Source organism: Sinohyriopsis cumingii, chromosome 2 (assembly GCF_028554795.1).
Source record: "Sinohyriopsis cumingii isolate HCF-2022 chromosome 2, ASM2855479v2, whole genome shotgun sequence".
NCBI classification, from domain to species: Eukaryota; Metazoa; Mollusca; class Bivalvia; order Unionida; family Unionidae; genus Sinohyriopsis; species Sinohyriopsis cumingii.
This window is the reverse complement of record NC_142962.1, coordinates 84524469-84544686: the sequence shown is the minus strand read 5'-3', so window position 1 is coordinate 84544686 and position 20218 is coordinate 84524469. Positions and strand designations below refer to the sequence as shown.

At 34.6% G+C, this 20218-nt stretch overlaps 1 protein-coding gene across 1 annotated transcript in view; it reads left to right on the top strand.

The window, feature by feature from the left end:
- Window positions 1–20218, top strand: part of LOC149805302 (uncharacterized) — a 192644-nt gene that overhangs the window by 75224 nt on the left and 97202 nt on the right. The window contains exons 13-20 of the mRNA XM_089933948.1: window positions 184–376; window positions 2085–2261; window positions 3288–3633; window positions 4075–4221; window positions 6206–6500; window positions 11038–11170; window positions 11735–11965; window positions 14318–14530. Of these exons, the coding sequence (XP_089790074.1) occupies window positions 184–376; window positions 2085–2261; window positions 3288–3633; window positions 4075–4221; window positions 6206–6500; window positions 11038–11170; window positions 11735–11965; window positions 14318–14530 (1735 nt within the window). The remainder of the gene's footprint in view (window positions 1–183; window positions 377–2084; window positions 2262–3287; window positions 3634–4074; window positions 4222–6205; window positions 6501–11037; window positions 11171–11734; window positions 11966–14317; window positions 14531–20218) is intronic.

Below are 20218 nucleotides of genomic sequence, written 5' to 3'. Positions count from 1 at the left end.
TATATATATAATATAAATAAATAAAATCATGTATATGCACAAAAACTAAATCTAGTTAATGATCTGCTTAGGAAAAAACCAATGAGATAGTGACTTTCTTGCAATGCTTAAAATGTGAATATTTTACAGCATTTGGGATAGGTTCTTTAAACTGCCTTATAACAGACAACATATTTGAAACAGGTTCAAACTTGTTGTGAGTGCAACAAATGGAGGGAAAGTCTATTACCACAACAGAGACAGGGGTGATCAGCTAGAATATTATGACCTGGTTGGGAGGACAGCTACAAAAACACTTTACCTTGGAATAGACCGCATTGCACCATTTCATTGCTGCACACAGCAGCCATTTTATGTGGCAGACGTAACAACTAATGTAAGTTTATCATGATGTAATGGATGAAAAGGTATATTTTACCTGGTTGTCAGTATGTCATTTTTCCAATTGCAAAAGTGATTATAAATACTTATACCAAATATGAATATGCATTTATGTTTTGAATGATCTTTAACTTTAATGTCCTAATAGATTTCATTGACCTTGATTAGCAGAAGGTCACTGTCCCAAAAATGTTACAAGATGTGATCACATATATAGTTTTGCTATTTAGATATACAATAGTAGTTTTCAAGAAAAACATGTTTCATGTATAAATTTTCACTCCAATGCTTTCCATTCTTCTAAAACATGGACATTAATACTAATTGTCAATTATTGTCATGGTAATTGCATTTCATTAAGTTCTAACTAGAATAATTAGACGATGCTTCAGAACCAAACATTTTAGGTGATAGAAATCTAAACATGCTTTGACGTTTATAATTTGGTTTTAAGTATTGTCAGTGCTGTATTTTTAAGTCGGCTTTTTTCATACATTTTGCTTATGTTACCCTCTTGTCAGTTTGATTACTAAGAATAATAAGATAATAAGAATTCTTTATTTCAGACATCAAAGTCCATACCTCTAAATTAAAATGTAATTATAAAGTAAAAACATTGTAAACATAAAAGAACATATATATCATACATACAAGTATACAGATACATTTAAAACAAATAATTGTGCCATGCAGTGTTAAGAAGGAAATTAAATGGCACATTTAAAGAGTAATTTGTTCCATCTACTAATAATTTGAGAATTTAAATGAATGTCATGGTTCCAAAGAGATTTCAATACAATAATATATAATAAACTAATCCACTGTAATTTAACATGATGCTGTAAACAAAGTAACTTCCTCCTTTGATGGAGTTTTACAATTGTTTTTCAAAAGTTGAATTAAACATAAAAATCTGATTTAATCTATTTTATAGCAGCCACATTATCATCAGTGGCCACATAAATAAAAGCAGCCACATAATTGCCCAATATTATATTTTTTTAAAAATGTACACTTGTTTATTGACTCTGGTTGTCATTAGCAACTCTGAAGATCTAAATTATTCTTATGGAAATCTGTACTGTTGTATGTACATTGAACTTAAAGTTGGCAGAAATTATTAGTAGACTGGACAAGTTATAACAGCCTGATTTTAAGTATGTCATATTGTGAAAAAAACCTGGACTATGCAATCAGAACATCACTCACCCATTTCCGTCAGGTCATGAAATAACCTCGAAGTAGTTGTAGATGTAGAAATCAGTTTGATATGTTTGGTTATTCACCTATGGCAGAGTGCACTGCATATTACAACAGCCAATCCAGATGATGTTCTGATAGTAACTTTGTCTCCTTCTGCCACCATATTGTTTCATTTGAACTAAAGCAGTTCAGAATATAGTTCTCAGTGGAGACAAATTACATACAAGGTTTCTTTCTTGACTTGACAGAATAGGCCAAAGCTGTTTTTATTGCTGAACTAAGATGTCCAAGTCTCATCTGCAATGAATGTATAAAATTCTGCACAGTGGTAATTATTCCATGAGATACATGTAGATTGCAACAAGATTATTTGGTGGTCCACTAGCAGTATTAATTAGCAGTGACTGATTGACAGTTGTACTGTCTGCAAGTCAAATATTTTGTTATTTTAATTTGACTGCTATAATACATGTATTTATAATTAATTATTTATTTTCTAGCCAAGAGTGATAGTACAGTGGGATGGCTGGCTGGATGATTTATCTGGGATAGACCACTATGACATTGATATCTTTCAACTCAGTATTTCAAGTGGTGAAAACAATGATGAGTCAGTCCTTAAAAGTGGTGTTCAAAGGATTGAATGTGCTGCATGTCGAAATATCACAAATCAACAGGTGCTGAAATACAAAAAAAGAAGCAAATTTGAAAAGTCTTTGGAATTTTTTGTCTGAACAACAATCATCAAAGGGTCATATGTAGATTACAGGTTTCGTGTTACAAAAAGAAACTGCAGCTCAGAATTTTATCACAAATCAGTAAATAGAGTAAGAGACATAATTACAAGATGGATGAGCATGTAACATAAGTTTATGGTGGGTAGAAAAACAAATTATACATTTCTAAAATGTCTGTGTTGAGATGATATTGTAGAACATGACTAGAATTTTACATGTTGTAAAACTGAACATTTTAATTTAAAATGAAGAAAATTTCACTATTGTCTTACTTTATACTACTGTAATGGATTACTACAATTTTTAATTTCTTCAAACTTACAAAATTTTAATTTGTATTCCCATAATGAAGAATTCATTTACTGAATGAAAATATGCTTTGAAGTTAACAAAATATTTCTTTAACTTTTTACATCTTTCATGCATGATCAGTTTCTAAATATCCAACCAGTAATATTGATACTTTTACACTTTTCACATGAGGTTATACTTTGTTGAAGTTTTAACATTTTCACTTACTGATGTCACTCGCTACTTCGTTGAGGATGTAACATTTAAATTTATATGAAAACTGTACATGGCTTTTGAGAGTGTTTATTAAGCTTTGAATGTAAATTCAGAGAATGTTGCAGATAATTTCATGCAAATTTGTTATTTTCATTTTAAATTTATTGTATTTTATTGATAAATGGCATGTTTTTTATTTTGTTGTGCCTGACATGCATATCGATTGTGAATGTCCTCCAGCTAAGTGTAAAGCTTTTTGGTGTTAGGTGGTATTTTCATCTAAAGCTCTACTTTGTCACTAAAAAGTTTAATATATTTGTTATTGAATAAATCATTCTAAAGATTCAAAGCTTCATGCTTGTAAATGATTTTATTGGTGAATTAGTAAATTTTCTAGAGGCTTTAGTTCTGGAAAATTGTTTTTTTGCTTCATTTATTGCACTGTTTTCATATTTTCAGGCTGAGATAGAATTACTTCAGAAAGGCCCATATGCAGTATTTCTTGTTGCATTTGACAAAGCCAAAAACCATGCAAGAGCTAGACGGATAATCGTGTTTGATGATGAACCAATAATTAATTTCACACATGGGTCTCGAACCATAGTAAAAACTGCCTCTGTGGAAACTAACTACACATGGATAACTAGAAATACATCAGTCGTACAAGTTGATTGGAGGGGAAGGTTCATCAGTACGAATACTGATCGGGGAAAATGGCTTAATAAAGTCGAGGACGTATCTCTAGATAGATCCTATGATGATTATGATGGAAAAAGAACAGTAGGCAGGAAGGACAATGTCAGAGGTAATGCATTTATTTAATTTGTTAGTGACTGATGAACCTAAATTTGTCATTTGTTATAATTTTCACTAATTGGCCATTTTAATAATAACAATATACACCACTCCCATGATAACTCTTGAACCTGATTATAATGTAGAAATACATCAGTCGTACAAGTTGATTGGAGGGGAAGGTTCATCAGTACGAATACTGATCGGGGAAAATGGATTAATAAAGTTGAGGACGTATCTCTAGATAGATCCTATGATGATTATGATGGAAAAAGAACAGTAGGCAGGAAGGACAATGTCAGAGGTAATGCATTTATTTAATTTGTTAGTGACTGATGAACCTAAATTTGTCATGTGTTATAATTTTCACTAATTGGCCATTGTAATAATAACAATATACACCACTCCCATGATAACTCTTGAACCTGATTATAATGTAGAAATACATCAGTCATACAAGTTGATTGGAGGGGAAGGTTCATCAGTACGAATACTGATTGGGGAAAATGGATTAATAAAGTCGAGGACGTATCTCTAGATAGATCCTATGATGATTATGATGGAAAAAGAACAGTAGGCAGGAAGGACAATGTCAGAGGTAATGCATTTATTTAATTTGTTAGTGACTGATGAACCTAAATTTGTCATGTGTTATAATTTTCACTAATTGGCCATTGTAATAATAACAATATACACCACTCCCATGATAACTCATGAACCTGATTATAATGTAGAATCAGGCATGGATCCCATTTCTTTTACATGAAAATACCCCAAAATTGACCCAACTTGTTGAACATGATGAAACTCGTGATAAAAATTGGTAACTGAAAAATTGATATATTGCTCATCTTATTGGCATTATCATATTATCAACTTTTAATAAGAAGTCATATATTTAGTTAAATTTTCTTTACAAACGTCTTTCTTAGCACACGGTAAATAGCAATATTCAATGAATGTTTGATCAATGAAAATGTCACTAATGCCTGAGGCAGCACTTTAATAAATAAACACCAATCAAGCAAGCTTCTGCTCAAGTGAAATTCATGTTTTAGTTATATCTTTTAGCTCATTTTAAGTGTAATGATCCTGCTTTGTGATCCCTGCTTTGCACTCGGCCATAGGTACAGAACTCATGTTACTAATTATATGGAAGAATGGAAACCAGTCTAGAAACAAGTATATGTGTGCTTGGCTGGCCATGATTATTTGATAACAAAAGTAAGATTTTAGTTAAAAAAATCTTTTTAGAGTTTATCCTGAAAAAAAAACAGACATTGTTTTATTGATGGAATTTCAGTACCTTTAAGACTTGAGTTTCATAAGGTGTGGAATTAAAAGCATGTTTGAAATATATGTAGATCCAGAAAATGCAGTGGCTAATATCATTTTCTCTACACAGAAGCTAACATTAAGGATGTGTCTGTACTGACAAAAATAGGTTTCATCAAGAGCATTCAGAAATTTATAAGTTATTGAATTTTTAATATCAAGGTGTTTCCATAGTTTTACTATGGGAATTGAACTAGGACCATGAGTCCAACAGTGGAGTATGACTTATGGAACATATGAAGCAATGGACCAGACTAATCAACAACAGCAAAAAGCAGTGATGTAATACACGTTTTCGTGTACATATGAAGGTTGATGAAACAAGTTGCAATAATAATAGCGATCTTTCAGATTTTGGATATCTTGAAAATAAATGTAGTTAATACAGAAAATGAACAACTTTGTTAGGAAAAGCACTTTATTGACAATTATTCCCAATGCAAGTATAAAACAAGTATTTGGCCATTAAACAGCCCAGTTGCCCCCCTTCCCCCATGGTTTTCCAGATGTCTGGTATGGAAGGCATCACTTATTTTATTGGAGGCCCCTTGGTAGCTCACACTTTTGGGTGTAATGTAGTCCATGTTTTGGACCCCACTGTGTGCAAGTTATTGAGATAGAGGGTATTGCAAATGGGGGACCCCATTGTTTGCAAGTTAATGAGGTAGAGGGTAAATAGATATATCTGATTTAATTGTGATCTAATTTTAACCCAATCATAATCAGTAGCAAGGGGTAGTTATTTCTTGTTATAAACTGAGGACATAATGGAAGAGCAGTCAGAACACTCCTGAAGTAAATCTACCAATGTTCAGAATCTGGTAGAAACAAAACATGAGATGTTCCAATTGAACAGAGTGGATGGATGACTGTAGATATAATTCAACATGTTAACAAACGTTAAAAGATCAAACTCACGGTTGAAAGTGCTCTTGAAAGTAACTTTTATAAAATAAAGGCTGCATTTTATCTTTATTAGATTAAATCTGATTTTGTTTGAAATCCTCCAAAATAGTACACACATTTAGATAATAGTAAAGTGTTCTCATGGAAGAGTTTTATAATCCATTATGTATTTTTGGCTAAGTTGTTTACCAGGTGATATGACTGAAAAAAATTGAAAAGGGTTCATATGATGTAGCATGCAATGTAATTAATACTTGAACTATCCTGTACAAATGTTTATTTGGCATCAGTCTCTGATAATCTTAATAGTCAAATGGTGCGTTTTCTTTCTATTAAAACAGGGATTGTCAAGTTTACATCCAGTTACAAAACTGTGTTTGAGGAGAGCATTAATGAATACAGTATGATTACTGTGTCAGATATATATCTGGAGAGGACAAACCTACCTGTGCTGCTCCAAGATGGTATGAGACTTTCCATTCATGTGAGAGCCTACGATATATTTGATACATTTCTTGAAGAGATTGTCAATGTTACTGCAGATTTTTCACCTCCAGTCATTCAGAACCTGTGGCTTGCAAAGGGAGATCGGCTCAATATTTCTGTTCATAACATGAGAGAGTTTTCAAATCTGACGTAAGTATTGCTACCATGCAAAAATACTTTTCCAGTAGAATGTTTTGGATCTTCATTAATCACTAAAATGAAACACATGTAAATGTGAATTTGATTGTTATTCTTCCAACATTATTAGGGGAAAATTTATAGGTTTCCTCATTTTTGTCCCTATGTCAACCATCCTGTCTGTCTAGTCATCACATAATATTGTGAACACAAAAGTATTCTTGCAGTTTTTGATATATTGCTTTGAAACTGTTCACATATTCTGCATTTCACATGAAAATGTTAATACTGAAAAATCAATATGATCTGATGTTGCTTTTCACAGTTAGTTTGTAAACATTCCTAGTCAAACAGTTTTCAGTTGATTGTGTTTAAACTTGGTACATAGTCATTATCACAAGCAGTGTATAGTAGACAATCATTGTACTGTACATTTTGTAACAGCTGTTGGCTTTTTGGACTTAGTTGTAGCTGGATGCATGGAATATGGGAATGAAGCTATTCTTTTACATACTCATGGATTTCTGTCAGACAGTAAATAGAGGCCACTCATAGGATAAGGTAAAACTGGCCATTGCACGCAGGTGACTGCTGTATACATGTTCACTTTTTAAAATCAATTTTTGAACTTCCATGTCTGCTGTAATAACACAACTACTTTTCCCACCATCAAGCAAACAAATTGTTTTGACCCTCAACCCTAATGATAAAACTGCCTTGCTTTTGAAATTCAGATATTGGCACCTTTAAGTTAAGCTGTCAAAATGGCTTGAGTTACAAATACAGTGTGAATCCGCTATAGCGCGCTCCGTTATAACGTGAATTTGGATATAACGCGGTTTTGGCGTGGCTCCCGAAATTTCATATACATGTATTTTTCTTGTGCACAAAAAAATTCTTAAGTATTACGAGAAAAAAAACGTAAAACGTTGCTTATCATTTTGGGGAAGAGATTGCGTATGAATAATACAAGACGATTGTGGCTTGACTCCTGAAATTTTATATGTATTTTTCTCGTACACGAAAAAGTATTTTTTTTCTTTCTTCTTAAAAGTAAGAAGAAGAAAAAACGCATAAAAAGTTTATTCTGGGATTGCATAGGTCTGCGCCAATGTCTCAAACTTGGATTGTTTTTCCTTATTGGCTGCAAAACATACCAAGTGGCTTTTTTATTTGTTGGCAACATTGTCGACTGTTGAAACTTTTATATACAACCATTGGTTTGGAGTGCAGAAATTCAGAGGCCCCATGAAAGGAAGCCGCAAACTGGCTATAAAATGCACAGAAATTTATTGTTACATAAACAAATTCTTTGTCCATACTGACAAACCATCTAAACAGTGCATTGTTATATCATAATCCGCTTATCCTGAAATCTAGCATGAGTTCTGTGTGTTGTGAAATATCCGCTTTTTTGTTCTCGACATTTCTGGTAACGGAGATCAAGCAGGCGAGGCATTGTCTTGTAATCTATCTTTCATCGGATTTTCAGCCGATTGCTGGTAATTAATATATTTACAAAGACTGACATTTATATGTGGATGGTAAGTAAAATTCCTCTTCGTTTCACTCAGAATTAAGTTCTTCAGAACACTCACGTTTTCTGTAATAATCCCTATCATCAGAACACCTGCATCTCTATCGTCTGTTGACCTTTTGTTAATTTTCAGACGCATGCGTGGAAGGCAGCATGACGCTGCTACCACAAATGGAAAAAAATATACATTTTACTTATTGGTTTATTCAGTAGGCATGGAGGGACAGTGACTAGAATAGTCTAAATGATGGCCAATTCCTTTTTAAAAATGTACCCAGATAAAATAGATTGCTGAAATTTAAAAGGAAACAGATTACCTTTGAAGCACTGACTGTTATGAAAACGTGCTCAGCAAATGACAAAAAATACCAGGCTCAGTCATGCAATACAATTATTTGATGTTGCCGCCACAATAAGAAATGGGCATTCGTTTGGTTCTCCAAAGCTGTCCTTTAGCGGTGACTTCAATAGCACATGCACCCTTCATCAAAGAAAGCTGACTACAATCTTTCAATAACAGCAAAGAACTTTTCTTCAAAGGAAGTCGGTACCAAACTTAAAGTGATGGAATTTGATGGATTTTTGCATTTTCCAATGTGACTGGAACACGATAACTGTGCTGTGAAAGTTTCCTTTTTGTAGGAGAAAGTTTATGCTTACGAATGCTACCAACGGCAGCTTAAAACGCAAACTAACTTTTACCGACTTGGAGCGTACTTTAAAGTAAATGTGTTTCGTCATTCGTTACGTGATTGTTCTGTGTTTTTCCACCGAACTCAAACCAATATGACCTGTTACAAAATCATTGAATATTTTAAAGCAGTGTGTGTGCATATTTTCGATGGAATCACTTGTACTGTGGATTCAATGTATATGATGAGGTTCGCAGGTGAGTACACGGTGTTGATACTCTATTCATGCTATACATTAGACATTTATATATAAACAGGATTCACGTATATGTACCAATTCATGGCTCTCTAAATGAAGTAAACTATTATATTATGTCTTCTGTTTTCACTACAGGTGTATTTCTCATTTAATATGCATCAATTCAAGATGGCAACTGTGCTGACGAAGCACGTATTTTACCGCCCGCATTTATTACCCACCCCCACCCCCAATTTTCTTTGGTGTTTTTTTTTGGGGGGGGGTATATTTTATTCAGCTAACTGACTTGGTTGCTTATAACATGGTTCGATTCATAACACGGTCAGATTCTATGGCTCCCAACTACCGTGTTATAGCAGGGTCACACTGTACAAGCAAGATAAGACATGTTTGCACATTGATTCGCATGATTCTCCTTTGTCTAAACAATTGATGCCTTCCTTATCAAGCAAAAATTCAGTTGCATAGACTGAACAGTCAATATGTTGTAGTGACAGCTTAAGGCAGCGAGAAACCATTGACACATTAATCAAATACTGTACTCTCATGTTATTTTTGTACGGGTGTTGACTCACTATTGGTGCAATACTGAATATGACACATTCTATGGACTGTAATGGGTTAGAGTGATACTTTGTGATTATATTAGACATCATATGAAGATGTACATTTTAACCTATTGTGCCTCCACAATATTTGCAGGAGTTAGCTCCCTTTTGACTTGCAGCTGGAGGCAGCTAATATTACAGTTAGGTTACAGTGCATACACTTTTAGACTTACTTATATCATAGTTGTAGTGTGGAATGCAGACATTACTATAGACTTACCTCTATTATGGTTGTAGCATGGAATGCAGACATTACTATAGACTTACCTCTATCATGGTTGTAGTGTGGAATGCAGACATTACTATAGACTTACCTCTATTGGGGCCCCGAGTGGCCGAGTGGTCTAAAGCGCTCTTCGTTACGGATCACTGCCATCTCACCTCTGTCTGCGGCGGTTCAAGTCTAAGATTCAGCCAATGTGGGCATGTGAGAAAGCTTGCCAGTAGCTTCTCGTGGGTCGGTGGTTCTTTCCGGGGTTTTCCGGGTTCTTCCTCCACCATTAATACTGGCCGCCATGTATAGCCTATCGTGCTGAAAAATGGCGTTAAACCCCACAACAACAACAACAACAACAACTTACCTCTATCATGGTTGTAGGGTGGGATGCAGACATTACTATACACTTACCTCTATCATGGTTGTAGGGTGGGATGCAGCATTACTATAAACTTACCTCTATCATGGTTGTAGTGTGGAATGCAGACAGTACTATAGACTTACCTCTATCATGGTTGTGGTGTGGAATGCAGACAGTACTATAGACTTACCTCTATCATGGTTGTAGTGTGGAATGCAGACATTACTACAGACTTACCTCTATCATGGTTGTAGTGTGGAATGCAGACATTACTATAGACTTACCTTTATCATGGTTGTTGGGTGGGATGCAAAAAAGCTGTGTGTGTGTGTATTTTCACGGTCAGATTGCTCACCATTTCCTTTGTCAAGGTGAAGACACTTTTAACTTAAAAATGTATAGGTTCCTTTTTAACTGGAAAGCTCATAGCAAAATGTATACTGTTTCTTCAGTAATCAGAATACACATCTGTAATTTATATTTTGAAATATGCATACAAGTTTCACCCATTGTGCCAAATAATAAGATATGGCAGGTTAGGAGCAGTTCTAACTTGCTGAATTAATAGATAGTCCATCTCATTGAGAAAAATGATTTTTTTACCTTAATCCCTTGCCAGTTATAAATTTTTAGCAGTAATACTATTACAGTCGGTCGGAATCAAGTGGTGGTAGCTAAACAGAAATTAATGACTTCACCAATAATTATATGTAAAAATAAATGAGAATTTTAGGAAACTTATGTCCCAAACCAAACTATACCTTTTGGACTACAATAAACAAAAGTCTGTATTTATTTTTCAGGTAACTGTTACTGTGCTTAAATTCTGGTTAACTCTTTAATGAATGCAGTGCTTGTCTTGAAATAAAGATGCAACAATTTATGGAGCTCCTATGAGTGTAAAACTGTAAACATTCAATATATGTTTTCTTTAGGATAGAATGGGAGCTGTATGACTTCCACAGCGGGATTCATGAAGTATCCTGGAGATTATTTGACAACCATACTTCGCTGGAACGTGAATTGCTTCATGGAACATCTTACTTACCACCACAAGGAAATGCAAATGTATGAAATATATGTTGACTAGATAAAGTTAAGGTCCAGTGTGTATTGGTAACATATTAGTATACTAGTATACATCATGAACATTGTGTGTGTGTGTATATATATATGTATATATATATATATATATATATATATATATATATATATATATATATATATATATATCTTGGCTGCATTTATTACACTTGTATTCATAGTGAATCTTCCTATTTTTTAAGTTTATATTAAATTTTGTCTTTACCTCAATCATAGGCCTCATTAAGCACCGTATTTTTTTTTTGACATACTCAATGCACATGTGTATTAATTTGTCCCTTTGTCCTTTTTAATTGTGGTAATGCACATTAGTATGTCAACTTCTTTTTGTTTTGTATTTTTGGGGGAATTGAGAAATATTTTGCTTGAGAGTAATTTTCATTGATTTGCAATTGATTTGTGTTTATAAACATGCTTTCTCTAATACTCTGTCCCTGTTTTGGACTTTATTTTTTAATTTGTTCAGTAATATCATACTAAATAAGCAAAACTGGAAAATAGTACATGGATCTGTTTTACTTTTCTCAGAATATGTCTGAGTGTACTGAGAAATATGGTTCTTATCCAAGAGGGGCAAATTGCTACTGTACACCATTTCATGGATGTTACCATAAACACTTTCAAGTGAAACCGGAGATTGTTTTGTCTGGAGAAGGAGGATTGTTTCAAAATGGCTCAAAAGGTTTACATGATGGTGATTATTATTTTCAAGTTATAGCGCTGAATGGGGCTCTTCATCGAACAGTGGAGACAATGAAGGTGAGTTTCTATCAAATGATGAAACACTTTTATATCCTAAAATATTCCATACACTTTAAATCTATAAAAGTGATGCCTTAAATACACTCCACATAAATAATTGTTGGGCCAAGGAATCAGCATAATATTCAATTGCTGTCCAATGTGTTAAATAGATAGTTACTTCTGGAACAGGAATGACATTTTTATTTTCAGCATGCAAAGGTTATCAAAACTGAAAATTTAATATGTTTTTCTTGTTCCATCTTTTTCTGGTTGTTTTGTTACTTTTGAACATTAATTGCCATGTTAGTCAGACCCATCTTCACCTTGATCCTTGCTTAACGCATATGCATCTCCAACTGATGGACAGAACCAAACTTACAATATAATGGTACAATCCTGTGTCTGGCTGGTGGTATGGGTCATATTTCTGTCAGTTTCTTTTATTATAAACCACTAAAACCATTGGACAAGATCAGCAAAGAACATTTTTTACAAATCAAAAAGCTGATTCATCATCTGATATGGTTACCAAAACAATGATGTCTTAAAATCTGCTTGATGGAGTTGGACCGTATTTAAGAGAAAGCATACAGTTTCAGGATTGAATGCTGGTCTATCATCAGATATGGCTAAAATAGAAAAAAAAATTCTTTTCAAATATGTCTAGTGGAATTCTACAAAATTTAGGAGAAAAAAAATCTTTGAATGAAAGTCTTTCAGATTTATACAAATTTTGCAATGTGGACATAGAAACACCTCCCAGAATCCATCAGCCTAATTTGACCACATTAGAGAACATGCATCCTGGTATTATACTGAACCACCATTCAGTATACTGCATATACAGTGTGACCCCGCTATAGCACACTCCATTATAAAATGAATTCGGATATAACTTGGTCATGGTGTGGCTCCCAAAATTTCAAATGCATGTATTTTTCTTGTACATGACAAAAATTTCTTTCTTGAAAGTATGAAAAAAACGTAAAAAGTTTATTATGATTTTGGGGAAGAGATCGCATATGAATAATACAGAATGATCATAGCATGACTCCTGAAATTTCGTATGTATTTTTTCATACACAAAAAAGAGTATTTGCTTCTTAAAAGTACAAAAATAATTTGTAAAATGTTTATTAGGGATCATGCAGGGCTTTGTCAGTGTTGCAAATTGCAATTGTTTTCCTTATTGGTGGCAAAATATACCATCTGGTGATTTTTTTCATTGGCGACATTGTTGACTTTCTAAATTTGTTGGTTTGGAGTGGAGAAATTCAGAGGCCCCATGAAAGGAATCTGCACACTTTATATAAAATGCACTGAACTTTTTCTATTGTTACATAAACAAATTCTTTGTCCATATTGACAAACTATTTTAAAAGTTCATTGTTACATCATAATCTGGTTATGTTGACATCTAGCATGAGTACTGTATTTTGTGAGATATCTGCTCTTTTATTGACATTTCTGTCAGCGGAGATCAACCGGAAGAGGCATTATCTCATAATCTGTCTTTCATCGGATTATCAGCTGCTTGCTAGTAATTAACATATTTACATAGACTGACATTTGTATGTGGATGGTAAGTAAAATTCCTCTTCTTTTCACTCATAATTAAATCCTTTAGAACACTCACATTTTCTGTAGTAATGCCTGTCTTCAGACCAGAACACCTGCGTCTCCATTGTCTGTTGACCCTTTTTTAAATTTCTGATGCATTTGTGGAAGGCAGCACTCCACTACCACAAATGTAAAAAACTCAAAACAAAGCACAAAAAACAAAACAAACAAGATCTTACTTGTTGGTCTATTCAATAGGCAGGGAGGAACAGTAACTACATTTGACCAGATGATGGCCAATTCATTTTTTTTAAATGTTCCCAGATAAAATAGTTTGCTGAAATTTCAAAGAAAACAGATTACCTTTGAAGTACTGTGTTTATTAAACCCAGGGCACATGATCGCTCTCTATGGCCCTGGGTATAAGCATGTGAGAAATCTCAAGGACACATGGGTCTCATTTCATTTAGTATATGGAAGACAGTATATAGCGATGCTTCAATGTAGAAAAGACATTTTTTGCATTTAATCAAATCACAAACTAAAATAGTTTATTTGTCATCTATCAACTGTTAAACTTGTTTTTTTTCCCCCAATTTAGCCAGTTATGTTGAATTTCCTTAAATCCATTTTGTTTTCATTATGGTTTATAAGCAGTTTAAACTTGAGTATTTTTGTCATCCTATCGATTTCTTCTGATTTTACTTGTACTAACTCTGTTCTTTTCAACATGTACATTTGTCAGTTTTTAGAAGAAACATAGACAATGAAGACCTTGTCACATAATTTGCTTTGGTTTCTTTGTAGATCACGGTTGATACAAGTCCTCCGCACCAAGGAATCATCCATGAGGGATTCCTGGGGAATCCTGAAGTTGATTACCAAAACATTCTAGAAATCCATGCTTATTGGAGCGATTTCTTTGACAAGGAAAGTGGAGTAATGTTTTACAGATATGGATTTGGGAAATCATGCCTTACAAAAGAAAATTTTCTCCTTGACTACAATGGACATGAACAGGTACTAACACTGTGGAAGTTACACTATTTCTTTTTTAAATGTTACTCAGTCATAATATCTTCGGAGAACTCATGGTGTTAGTGATTGCAGGCTAAAGTAGTGAAATATATACCCTATCAGCAAACCCAAATTACATGCAGTTTCGACAAGACAGGTCAGTTTTACTTACGATGGCATCCTCTTTCTTCACCTAGAACCACTTTCCTTCCATGGGTTACCAGACATTCTTCATGAAACCTCTGTCTCATCTGGACACATCAGCTGAAGGCCGCCTACAAGATCCATTTCAAGCTTTAAAGTTGTACCTTAATAACAGAGCAATTGTGTCAAGGGAGATCACAGCTCTTTCTGCTTCTCAAGACAGGACAGGAGGATCCATTGAAATAGACTATCTAATCCTGGATTAAGTGGATTGTTCATTCAGCATATGGGGAAATAACCTCAGCTCAAATGAATTCATTCCGCATTTTGGCTCATGAGATTAGAGCAGTTGCCACCAGCCTACCATTCGAACGGAACTGACATCATTCAGGCTATGGGATGGAGATCTGAGTCCACATTCTCTGGCTTTTATGGTCCTGGGTTCGATCCCTGGCTGAATCATACCAAAGACTTATTAAAAAAATGGTACTAACAGCTGCCTCACTTGGCTCTCAGCATTAAGAGGTTAGTGTTAGGACTGGTTGGCCTGGTGTCAGGATAATGTGACTGGGTGGGACATCATGCTACATGTCTGCGGCAGGATGCCACAGTGCTAGACATCACTATAAACTGCAACATTGCAGACATCGTAGCATCGCAGCAGTATAACTGAATTTTTTTAAAAGCTACATTTAAAATCCAAATCACACACACACTTTAGCTTTTATCTCTGAGATCTGTCATCTCATTAGGCCCAGTTTGATCTGGTATGACTTATATCCACAGCTCAACAGGTCACCCTTCCATGTTGATCAACAGGTTCTTAAGACATGTTTTGATGACTTCCACTGGATTTGCTTGGAGAAAATGTTTCTCTGTTTGAAGCTGTACTGCAACAGATGGAGTCCCTCCAGTCAGGTTACCTAGAAGCTATCTCACATACCTTAGGGGACTGGAGAAAGTATCACTAGGGTAAGGGGATGTCACCCTTCCATGTTGATCAACAGGTTCTTAAGACCTGTTTTGATGACTTCCACTGGATTTGCTTGGAGAAAATGTTTCTCTGTTTGAAGCTGTACTGCAACAGATGGAGTCCCTCCAGTCAGGTTACCTAGAAGCTATCTCACATACCTTAGGGGACTGGAGAAAGTATCACTAGGGTAAGGGGATGTACCTTTCTGCACCTCTTGCATATTCTCCTAAGGTATCATGAATGGGTAATGTATTTAAAGAAGAAACCAATTTTCATAATACACATACACTCTCACGGCCTCCCCACAGTTACATCCATAGAGAGCATGCCTTCTGCTCCAATAGTAACAATAATAATAATAATAATAATAATGACCTTATTTAAAGAGGGTAACACAATTAGCTAAGAACCAATCTACCTTGAGGCCCTCATACAAAGGAATTTATTTATTTTAGCTGCATCTCTGAAGCCACTGGATATATTGGGTTTGGAAGAAGGAAATAGAGTGGGCATTTCTAATCTCAACTGGAATACTATTCCAGAGCAGAGTTCCAGAGTATTGAAAACTTTTTTTTTACATAACTCCTTATTTGGTTTGGGAATTTTATACTGTTTGGTAGACATGGATCGCAGGTGGGGAGTATTACCAGGTAGCCTATACTGGAATAGTGATCGTAAATATGGGATATCCTGTACATTAATTTGGCTTTTCTCAAACAGATTCGGTCTTTAATAGGTAATATTTTTAACCTACCAGCTAAATTTTCCTTCCTTTCTTTCTGGATTGATAGTAGCCCAAATGCTCTTTTTTGAAGATGTGCCAGCTTTTCTATGTTTTTATCATTTGAATTACCCCATACTGTATTACAGTAGTCTAAATACGGTTGTATGTGACTGTTATAAAACAGTTTTCTGTGCCTTTCCGGGAGAAAATGTCTTATCCTACTGAGAAGCCATAAACTTGAATTGACTTTTATACTGATATGTTTGATATGTTCAGTCCGTGATAGGTTATTATCTACCAGAACACCAAGTAGTTTGTCATGACAGACCATTTGCAAATTTGTATCCTTCCATGTCAGACATCACTATCAAGATTTGTCCTTCTTTGCCGTGTTGAGATAAGTAATATTTTAGTTTTACCAGTATTTACCACCATGCCATTACATGTGCACCAGTTTTCCAGTTTGTTTAGGGCATTCTGTAAAGAAATTTTGAGTTCATGCTTTGTGTTTTGGATGTCTGACAATGTTGTGTCATCTGCATAGAGATCTGTAGATGATATTGAGTCTCTTAGTAAAAGTGGTAGGTCATTAATAAATAAAATGAATAGTAATGGACCTAGAATTGAGCCTTGTGGTACTCCATATCTAATTCTTCCAGGTTCAGACAGAACATTATTTACGTAAACATGTTGTGTTCTCTCTCTTAAGTATCAAGTAAACCATCTAATTGTTCCTTCATCACACTGGTAGATTTTCAGTTTCTTCAAAAGGATTTCATGATCCACCATGTCAAAAGCTTTCCTGAAATCTACAAATATAAATCCTATTATTCTACCTTAGTCAAGAGCTTGAAGCCATTTATCAGTTAGAAAGATCAAGGCAGTCTCACATGAATGGTTCTGTCTAAAGCCTGATTGATTATGGTGTAACAGCAAGTATTTAGTTAAATATGACATGAATGAGTCATGGACATGTTTTTCAATCAATTTTGACAAGTTTGGTAGTATTGAGATTGGTCGGTAGTTATCAGCGTCATCCTTAGAACCAGATTTGTGAATAGGAGTTACTTTTGCAGTTTTCCATATTTTGTGGACAGGTGAGGTTGCAGTACTTAAATTAATTATGAATGTTATGCTATCTACAATAGCAGAGGCAGAAGATTTAATGAGTCATGTGCCATCTAATCAAGTCCTGTAGCTTTCTTGGTATCAAGTTCACTGAGACATTTTTTAACAAAGTTTTTTTATACTGGTGGGATAGAGAAACATACCTCCTTAGAGATTTTGCTGCTGCAGAACTTTTTCAGTTCATTAAAGTTGTTTTCTATCACTGGTTCATTTTACTTTGTTGTAATGTTGGTGAAACAATCATTGAAAACATTTGCAATGCCAGTGTCATCAGTGACTATGGTGTCATTTACCAGAAGTGAGTGAATTTTATTTGTCTCTTTTTGTGCGTTCCTCCAGTGAGTTCATTGAAGACTTCCCAAATGGAGTTTGTGTTGCTCTTTTTGTTTTCAAGCAGTGATTGATAATAAGCTTTTTTTAGCTTTTTTAATCATACTTGTTATTTTATTTCTCCATACTTTATATTGTGCATGGTTTCCCATAGCCTTGAATTGGTCTCGTACTTTCATAGCATCTAGGATTTCAGTAGTAAGCCAATTAGGTTGAATTTCAGTATTTACTCGATGTACTTTCAGTGGTGCATGCTTAGATAATACATCCATGAATAAGTCAGTACACACCCTCATGGCTTCATCTTTGTCATCTAAATTTTGGATCATATTCCATGGAACTTTATATAGGTCATTGAGAAATTGGTCTTCATTAAAATTTTTGAACGATATGTAAGTGATCGTTTTGTGTGTATTTTTCTTATTTTTCTTGCAATTAACCTTTCTTGTCAAAAAAGTAGGATAGTAGTCACTAAGACCAACATTCGGTACATTAACACAAGCCACATTGTCTGGTAGGTTGGTATAAATGTGATCAATAATAGTGCTAAATTTTTCTGTTACCCTAATGGGCTCATTTACCAGCTGGTCTAGGCCTAATGATTCGATAAATTCCATCCAGTTGTTCCTTATTTGAGTATTGAGAAGGTCCTTATTTATATCTCCGAGTATATATGTTTCTTTCTCCTGTGCTAGAACATTTTCCATTTGTTTAAAAAAGTTATCATTCCAGATTGCTTTGGAGAAAGGTGGCCTATAAATGAAACCAACTAGGAATGATTTTGCATTATTTTGAAAAATTTCCATCCAGATACTCTCAATTTCATGTGACTCCAAGTCAAGTCGCCTTTCTACATTTACATCTTTCCTAAGATATACAACAAGACCCCCCCCCCCATTGTCTCTCTGTCCGTACATAATGGTTTATTGTAGCCTTGACAGTGAAATAGATCATCATTGTGGTTAGTATTTAATTTGGTTTCAGTGAGTCCTAAAACATGTATATTACTTTCCTTGGAAGACAACATTAACTTAATCTGGTGCATTTTCCCCACTATACCTTGTACATTTAAGTGACCTATGTTAAAACCTTTTATATTTAGTTTCATATCAATTATATGTATGTCATCATGCAATGGGATACTCACTGAGATTGTCTCCATACTACTTTTATCATTCTTACATCCTATTTCTATATTTAAATATTCATATATATTAGCATCTTCAAAGTCACATACAAACCCTAAAAATCCATTGACATTTGCATCTACAATAGTGTCCATTGAATAGTTAGAGTCAAGAGTCTTACTATGTACATTTAGATTTGTTGTAAATGAAGCATTGGCATTCTCCTCTTTGCCAGCTTCCTAATATGTATAATACATTGATGGACAAAGTCTTTGTTTGTGTCCATATTTATGGCATCTGAAGCACTCAATCTGTTTGCCGTGATGGCATACCTGTGTCATGTGCCCATTTTCCCCACAGTAGAGACAGTACTGTTCATTATAGTGCCTGAAAATGGGGGCATACATGTTAATATTTCTCAGCAGTTGAGAGGTTCCGTTTCTGCTTAAATTAATTTTGTTTCGGTGGTAGAGACTAAGGTTGACATCCTGGTTCTGAAGAAAGACGTGTATTGTGGAATGTTCTGTAGGTTGAAGTCTTCACACAGGTCAATTATCAGATCATTGATTTCTTTGGCCTTGGTGTCCACTGACACATTCTTAGACATTGAAGCCAAGTCTAATACCTAAGAGATCACTCTGCCCAACTGCCACATAGGTCTGCAGACAACATTTAGCTCCCTTTTGCTAATAGTAGCATCTCAGAGGGCTGGATTTGCAATGTAGTAGTAGTTCTCCTAAGGTATTATGGTTTTTATAAGTATTCTCATAGAAATATATTTTACTAGTAAAAATTGTTTTCACTTATGACTTCCCAATTTACCAATGATTTTGTTCACATCACAATAATCACATCCTTTCCTCATTTAATTTACTCAGTTTTTAACCCTTTATTTGCAACTGTGCTTTCACTTTCCAGTCTTACGTGTGACAGAAAGATGCATTTTAAAGAGGACTTTAGGAGGGGCACATCATTTTCAGTACCAGTGATCTTACTGGCATAAGGCTTTTAGTATATCCTGATAGATAAGGAACACAGTTAGAGTGTAATTAGATGTAGATAGCAATTAAGACATTAGGTAGTGTACAGCCTCCAATGTCACCTTTGAGCTGAACAGAACACAAAAAATTTGTATGGCTGATTATCAAGATGTTTCGACCAGGAATTGAGCAGTACACAATCCATCCCTTGTTGCAGTCCTTGTAATTTTGCCTGTAGCTGATATTTTTTCAATCAGAATGTTAGCTTGATTTGTAGATAAGAAT